The 8,701-nt window shown below is 36.8% G+C and overlaps 1 protein-coding gene across 35 annotated transcripts in view; it reads right to left on the bottom strand.

Annotated features, from left to right (window-relative positions):
* Nucleotides 1-4,407: 4,407 nt before the first annotated feature.
* The window catches only part of ANKRD26 (ankyrin repeat domain containing 26), an 85,457-nt gene continuing 81,163 nt past the window's right edge, over nt 4,408-8,701 (bottom strand). For 34 of the 35 annotated variants that reach the window (XR_011499213.1, XM_044762029.2, XM_070500847.1 and 31 more), the window contains 2 exons: nt 5,847-5,892; nt 4,408-4,648 (listed from right to left, as the gene is read on the bottom strand). Coding sequence is in view for 34 of the 35 variants with exons in the window: in XM_044762029.2 (XP_044617964.2) it covers nt 4,512-4,648; nt 5,847-5,892 (183 nt within the window). In the remaining variant the exon portion in view is untranslated. The remainder of the gene's footprint in view (nt 4,649-5,846; nt 5,893-8,701) is intronic. The other variant, XM_070500843.1, reaches the window with a different exon arrangement.

Here is an 8,701-nt window from a genome sequence, read left to right as displayed (position 1 = left end):
TGCCATTATGAAAGAGGCCTGACAGAGATCCCTTGTCCCTCTGTCATGTGAGGACATGGCAAAAACACCAGTGTCTACAAACCAGAAAGCACTGAGTGTGCCATTGCCTCGATCTTGGACTTCCCAGCCTCCTGAACTGTGAGAAATAAATTTCTGCTGTTAATAAGTCTAAGGTATTTTTTTATGGCATCCTGGACAGACTGAGACAAGACTCTAGGAACCGTAGGCAACCACTAGGTCCTGAGGGCAGCCTCCAAGTGAGAGCCAGCAAATAGCTGGGAAGATAAATACAGAGTCATACAAGGAAATAAATTCTGCCAAGCAACTGAATGAGTGTGAAAGCAGATTCTTTTCCAGTCTAGCCTCCAAATGAAAATACAGCCCAGCTGACACTTTGATTGCAGACTTGTGAGACCCAGAGCAGAGGATTCACAAACCATCCCAGACTCCTGACCCATGAAAATGTGCAATGTGTTTGTTTTTAAGATGCCAAGTTAGTGATGATCTGTTATACAGCAATAGAAAACTAATACAGCAATAAATGATATCTACTTTTTAAAATCCACTATCTACATAGTTATGGAAAGATATTCTGTTTCTCCTTTGGAATTCTAACAAGGCACGGATACCGACTATGCCCAGTTTTATTCCACATCATTCCTGCAGTAGGAAAGAAAAAGAAATTAAAACTCTAGGAATTAGAAAGGAAAAAACAAAACTGTCACAATTCATATGTCTGTATGTGTAGAAAATACAAAAGAATCTGCAGGTAAAATATTCAAATAAGAAAAAATTAGAGAGTTTAGCAAGATAGCTGAATCCAAGCTCAATATGCAAAATATCAATTTTATTTCTATAACCTAGCAGCAAACAGAAAATGAAATTGATTTTTTAAAATAATATTTATAATAGGATCAAAAGTGTCAAGTAACCATGAATAAACCTAAAAAATATATTCAAGGCCTCTATGGGAAATTCTTAAACATTGAGAGTTAATCAGACTTTTAAAATATTAATAGTTTGGAAAACTCAGTATTATGTCTTTTCTCCACAAATTACCTACAGAGTCGATGCAATTCAATCAAAATCCTTGCTTTGTAGAGCTTGACAAGTCAATTACACAAGGTATAGCTCTTCCCAAATATTTCCGTTCAGAAGCATGGGGACAAAACCAGGGAGTGGTGGTGGCCCAGATGAGCTGTTGGGACCTGGATGGAATGAAGAAGGCATCAGTGAGGGAAGGCCACGCTGTACAGTTCTGGAGCTCCAGTGAGAGCATCCCTGAAAGGTGGCCAATGTAGGACGAGGTATCAAGGACTGAACAGGGTCAGGAGGCATCCACACAGGGGCAGGACAGCCCAGAATGGGTTTTCAGCGCCCGAAGGAGGAAAACCATCTGCAGAAGAGGTGACCTTGCACAGGGTATCTGAGAAAGGATGGGGTGAAGAGGGCAGGCACTTGGGAGGAACAGGAGTGGACACAATCTGACGTGGGGTATTGGAATCCAAGTAAGAGTGAGGAGGACATGTACATAGTGGCAGGGCCAAGAGTCTGGTTACATAAGAGAGGACTGAACAAATAGCATACTGATGATGGGAGCCAGCTTACTGTCAGAAAAGGGAGTAATAAGAATTGAAAGGGAAAAACTAGAATGAACCATGTGGGATTGGATTGGAATTGGAAATATCAGTAAGAATTCATGGTTTCCAATATATTTTGAGCTAGAACTATAGATTAATGTATGCAGGCATGTATGTGAACTTAAGTACACACACTTAATTCCCTGCTGTTCACCGATGGGGCCTATGAGCAATGACAATCCCTATAGCAATATGCACTCCTACCACAATTAGTGCCCAGATCTTGGTTTCTAAATATCACTCTCCCCTAAAAGGAATCATGGCTTCTATGAAAAGTGGCTGATTTCAGGGCTGGGGCAGAAAAAATACACAATGAGCTTGGAACACCTTGCTGGACCAGAGAGCAAGGAAGTGCTCAAAGAACAATGGGGACAGGTCAAAAAGACAAGAAGTCAGCCTGAAATGGCTACCACTGGCCAAATCTGGGGCAATTTAAGAACCAAAATCACAAGCTTTCCCTTCTCCTTTGTTTTTCATTTTATTTATGAATGTAGAAGCAATGACACATAAGAAAAACCATCATTGGCAAACATCATAATAATAATTGATTCAAGCGAGAAGCATCAATGGATGTGAAATCTAGTGGGTGGAATTTTGAGGAGTAACCAAATATTTCCAAAGTCTGATAGTATCTCGACACAAGATATTTATGAAATAAAAGGGTAAATAGTAATTTTACCATGGACAAACCTGGCAGACACTTCTTAACCAAATGATTGAAGTCAACATCACCAGTAATGGAACCAAGCACGTGCCTCCAGATTTGATGCACTGGGAAGAACTCAGCATCACTTATGTGACATTCCTGCCCAAAAGTCATAAACTGGATCTACTTAGGAAACATCATACAAACTCAACCTGAGAGAAAGTCTACAAAATAACTGACCTGTAGTCTTCAAAATGTAAATGTCATGAAAATCAAAGACTAAAGAACTGTCCTGGATTAAAGGAGACTGAAACAGGAAAATTGGACACAATGCAGCATCTTGGATTTTCTTTGCCTATAAAGGATATTGCAGTCATGCGTCACTTAAAGAAGCAGATGTGTTCTGAGAAATGCATTGCCAGGCGATTTTGTTGTTGTGCAAACATCATAGAGCATCTTTACACAAACCTAGATGGTATGGCCCACTATGCACCTAGGCTACATGGTACTAATCCTATGGGATTTAGTACCCACTGTCATACATGCAGTCCGTCATTGACTGAAATGTCCTTATGCAGTGCATGACTCTATTGAGACAACTGGCAAAATGTGAATAAGGTCCACAGATTACATATTAATATCAAAGCAGTTTTAGCCAATTTCCTGGTTTTGATAACTACATTACAGTTATGTTAGATAATTCCTTTTCTCAGGAAATATACACTAAAGTATTTAGGAGTAGAGGCATGATGTCTGAAACTTACAAACAGTTCAGGAAAAAAAAATCTATACTATATACCAACATTTATATTTATCTGGAAAGAGAGGAGAAGGGAGAAAGGATAAAACAGCTAGAGTAAATGTTAACATTTTGGGAACGGTATCCAGAAATTCTGTTATTCTTACAACTTTTCAATAAGCCTGAAATTCTCAAAACAGAACGTCTAAAAGAATAATAAATTTTTAGAAATGATATTAACAAATTATAACTCATTGAATAAATCAAGAATCCATACTGATAATAGTAAATGAATACATCAAAAGTTTGATGAGGAACAGAGGTATTTACATAGTCTCAAAGTTTTTCCCCCTCAAAATACTAAATTATAAAGTGGAAAACTAGCATTACCCGGCAGATACTACCCTCAGTGGTCAGCATTCACACCAGCAGTACTGGGACAAATCAGAATTGTGGGTCACATGATCGGACGCGATGTGAAGAGTTCAGGACCACTTCTGTGATACTCTTGTGAAAAGGTGTGGCCGGAACCGGTCATGAGGAAACATCAGAACAATCCCCACTGAGGGATGGTCTGCATTACTGGAACAGACCCGTCAAAAGATTCAAGGTCATGAAAGTCAGAAAAGTCTGAGGAAGTGTTCCAGACTGAGGGAGACTAAGAGACATGGCAACTAAATGCAATCATGGATCTGAACAGGATCTTTTTGCTGTTGACGCCACAGACAAGTGGTAAAACTTGAAAAGATGAGGATTAAATGACAGAATACCTTAGTGTCAATTTTCTGATTGTGAAGGTTGTGCGGTAGTTACGTAGAATGTTATGGTTTGTAGGAAATAAATACTAAAGGAATCAGGGATGATGGCATAATGTCAGCAATTTATTCTCAAATGGTTCAGGAGAAAAAAGTTCTTTACTAAAACTTGGAACTTCTAATTTTAACACTGTTTCCAAAAAGTAAATCAAAAATAAATAAATAGAAAAGGCAAACAGCCTTAGGCAAATTTTATTTCTCCACAAGCAAAGATCTATGAATCAGTATTTAAAATTAAAATTATATATAAAAAATTTTATGGACTGTAACAACTGTGACACATCCAGACAACGACAATAGCCACAGCAGCAGCATTTCAAATGATGTTTGTCTAAATCTTTAGGTCCATATATAGTGATAAAAATTGGAAAATACAAATAAGCTATCAATTAACACCATTAAAGTGTTAATGACAACTTGGTTGTTTGGGTGCTGTTTAAACAGCTGGTATGTGGGCAGTTTAAGTATGTAAAACTCAGTGCTGGTTTTCATTCACAAAATCTGCTTAAAAGTTAGTTCGATGCCAAGAAACAATTTAAAATACTATATAAATAATCATCATACATGTAAGATATAAAAATATTTTAAGATTTTCATATGTCGTATGTATAATGGGAAACAATTAAAATTTTATATAAACAGCCCAGTAAATAAATTTTTATATTTATTTTTCAGATCATATAATTTTTCTTCAAAATCTGTACATATTCTTGTGACGTTTTCAAAACTAGATCTTGATTTAGATTTGACTCATCAGTAGATCCCAGAGGAGAAGCTCTACAGGGTCCAGATTCAAATTCAGCAGCAGCTGGAAAGAAGAAGAAAGAATTATAGTCTTTATTTAAAATACTTCATAGTTAACTAAGCATAAGTTAGTAAAAAATAGTTGAGGCCTTTGTAAGTGTTAAGAAAAATGAAAAATATCTATATACGGCTATAATACAAAATACAAGATGACTATGAAGTATAATTTGCCCAGTGCTGCACACTGAATTAATTGCTATTGTGGTTAAGTTTCAGAGCTTCTGGTTTTCTCATTCTCCACTTCTTTATTCAACAACCATGTGCTAAGGTACTGTAACAAGCACTGGAGTTATAAGACAAAGATGACATAGTCCATCCCTCAGCAGGCATGTGCTATCAACTGAAAACACAGACGAACAGGCAGTTTCCACACAAACTCATATATCCTGTGACAGGGATAAAACGGGGCACTAGTGGAGCACACAGCAGGGACTCTCAGTTTTGTGTCACTGTTTTCAGCTTTTTGGCGGAGGTGAAATGTAAGTTGATACCTGAAGGACAAGGAGAAAGGGTGTCAGACAGACAGAGGGAAGAAGCACATGCAGAGACTGGAGGGGAAGAACATTGTGGAGTGACAAATAGCCCAGTCTGGGGAGATGCCAGAGCAAAGAGGCAGAGGAGGGTAAGGAGCAAGAGATAAGGCTGAATAATTTGGCAAGAACCAAAGTGATTTGGGTGTTTTTATTCCATGCTGAGGAATTTGGAATTTTTCCTGTGGGCAAAAGGTAAGCAAAATGACATCATCAGTGATTGGAGATTTAAATGTCACCCATCAAGTGACAGTTGTATGAACTGTCATTGCTTGACTAAGTATGACTTAATGAGTCTGGTTTTTTGGCCTTATATCACTACCAGAAACATGGGAAGTAGATGAAGCCCATGTATTCTGAGAACAGTTTCAGGGTGCAGGTTGACAGTTCCATAGGGACGGCAGAAGTGAAGGGAGGGGATAGCCAGAAATACAAAGGATACATCGACTTTTGAGATTTTTAAAAAGCTAGGGAACAAGATGACTAAATGAGGAAAAAGTATATTCTTCATTATGAATGTTTATGTTTTCACATTTTTCATTAGTTATGTATAAGAAAAAACATTTAACACAGTATCTATTATCCAAACAATGGAAAGGGATGCCATTTACTATTTACAGTTTATTTCAGAAATCACTGATGTCTAAATTTAATTGATAAATGGCAACATACCTTCTTCTAGTTCTCTAGTTATATTTTTTTCCAACTCCTCCTGCATCTGAAATAAGTCAAATATTATTTATAATGTTTAAGTTAAACAAGAGATATTATTGTAGGAATGATGTATAGCTTATGAAATAACACTTTGAGAGACTAGACCTAATTTGGGGATTGCTTAGATAGAAAAATAATCACATTAACAAAATAAAATAAATTTCTATATATTTTAATTTTAAATAATAGAGAACATATATAAGTAATGCTATTTAGATGAATCTGATAACAAGTACGATTAGTATTGGTCCACTGAAAATACATAACTTTAAAAGGGTGATGTTTGATCTTATTGGTACAAAGAAGTTTAAACAATTCAAGTCACAGTTCACACTGAATTCACGACTTTTCAATTCTTAGAAAAACTGCACTTTATAAAAAAGTTTAATCAGTTTATTTTTTACTATGGATTTTTCCTTAAAATAAACTTTCCATTTTGCACTTTTAGAAAGTTAAAATCTTAAGGTCTGATCTATGTTACTAATTTTTCAGCAAAGAATCTTAAATACACAAAATGAAGAAAGTTGCACTATCATAATGTCATGTGAAAATTTTATTGGCAAAAAAATTAAGTAAAGATATTTTGCTGTCTGTACTATAACTGAAACATTTCTTTATTTATATAGACACAATGATTTCAGAAAATCTGCCTGAAGAAAGGAAAAAATAAAGACTAGAGCCAGTCTTTGAACTTAGTTTCTGATTCATGACTTTCTAGAATTAGAAACAAGGAAAACAATATATAACCCTTTAACGTAACATGTTTCCTTTCTAGAAATCAGGGCTGATTTTTTTAAACATTTGACTAGTTATAGTTATCTACTTAATTATGAAATGTGTGGGGCAATTTCAAACTATATTACAAGTGTCCCCACCTAGAGTGTTTTTATTTAAATCTTGCTTATAAAAGGTATCCTCTCACTAAATGCCCCAAACAGCGTCATGGTGATAATGATAATGTGACATCCAATATCTTTCCAAATTTTAGATGTAAAGAGAAATTTTTTGGCTAAATGCTTCCCAAAATTTCCGTAAAACTTTTTGATCATAGCATTACAGATAGGCCTTATAAAATGAATAATGTGACAACATTATTACAGGCCTTGTAAAATTAATAACTCAGTACCAAATGAAGGGAGAAGACCTTATTGAAACAATTTATATCACCCTTAATAAACACTATGTAAACCACGGTTTTACACGAATTTAATTAGGAACTACTAATGTAATGTTACCATATTTCCCCTAGAAGCTCTTTTCATTTACTTCCATGACCTTTCTGTTTATTTCTAGGTGAGGACTGTGTTCCAGATGGTAGAAGTAGCCTGAAAGTCCAACACGAATAAAGAGGACACATCTGCAATTTTATTTATACTTTTCCATTTATCAAAAATATAAAAATGTGAGGAAATTATATGCAGGAAAACAACGTATCAGTGAATTTTAATTCAAAGGATTTTTAATTAGAAGGATTCTCTCCTAACTGGTAGTTTTCAAGCCCCGCCCCATGGAAGGTTCCACTGAGGATGCTGCAGGATTGAGGGATAAAGAAGTCAGCCTCCGAGTCTCCAGCCCTCCTCTAGCTCGTCAGCGCTACTGCTCTCAGTTTTATATGACACAGTTTGATGCAATGTTTTTTAAAAGAAAGGTTCTATTCTTTGAAAAAAAATTTTTTAAGGCATGAAAATCACTGATTTAGTCAAAATCCCTAATTTTACATAAGCGGGAAGAAAGACTTGGCGAAGGTGTAGCTTGCCCGAGGTCTGCAGGCCAGGAATGGGCAGTAGGTCTTCTTACTGAGCCTAGGGTTCCATTCCAGCTACTTCCTCATACTCAGGAAAAACAGAGTTTTAACTCTAACTCAGAGAAAATGAATATATAAAACTGTCATGTAGCTCAATAATGTTTAGACATGAGACATGAAATAGTAACTTTCTAACTAAATTATATGTTTCAAAGACATGAATAAAAATAAAGGAGCCAAAATTAATATAATTCCTATTAGTAGCAGTCAATATTCTCAATTTATAAAGCTCAAATTCTTTTTAACCACAGGAGGAAAGTTGAAGGAGAAAATCCTTAGCGAACCCAGCAAGCTGAAATTGAGGAAATTCTTCCTTAAAAGAACTACTCATTTCTTCCAAATAAAACTTAATTTACCAAAATCAACCAACAAATGAATTATCCATGTTGTGGGTTATTTAGAGCAAAATTTCAAACACAAAACAAGTTTCTCTTTACCGTCTAGCATACTTCTGTCCAATCATCATTAGCTGGTGTGTACAAAAGACACGAGCTTAACCAGAGTTATAATTTAAATCCAGTCAAAACTTTCAGGAGAACCTTCATGTCCCTGGCCTCAAGTTTCCATGTGAGGACTTGGACTCTCTCTACCTTCCTCTTGAGAGGGGGGTACCTAGTGGGTAAATTTGGGAGAAGGAACTAAGAAGTGCTTGCTTGGTTCCGAGTCTCTTTTTCACAAACACTGTGGGCCCACAGTGAAGTGCACTCGGGTCTGCTCTCCTCTCTGCAGTGAGCAGCCTGCCCCTGGGGCAGTGGAGGGGGAGGGGGAGAGGTGGAGCATTTGGTTCCTCGTCTTACAACTGTGAGGGGAAGGATCTAATTGAGGAGGAAGTGTTTGGAAGCCCCTTGTGGCTGCGCACTTCAACCACATCCTCCACTTCGTTAGCAGGTGTGAGTAACAGAGCCGCTAAGTTACTCTCCAGATGCCTGACTCCCATGTTCTGAACTCAGAAGGGGAGAGGAGGGTCATTTGCCACCTACCCCTCCACAGCTCCAGGAAGGATGATTGA

Source organism: Equus asinus, chromosome 29 (assembly GCF_041296235.1).
Source record: "Equus asinus isolate D_3611 breed Donkey chromosome 29, EquAss-T2T_v2, whole genome shotgun sequence".
NCBI classification, from domain to species: domain Eukaryota; kingdom Metazoa; phylum Chordata; class Mammalia; order Perissodactyla; family Equidae; genus Equus; species Equus asinus.
The sequence above is the reverse complement of the archived record's forward strand: the minus strand, read 5'-3'. Positions and strand labels throughout refer to the sequence as shown.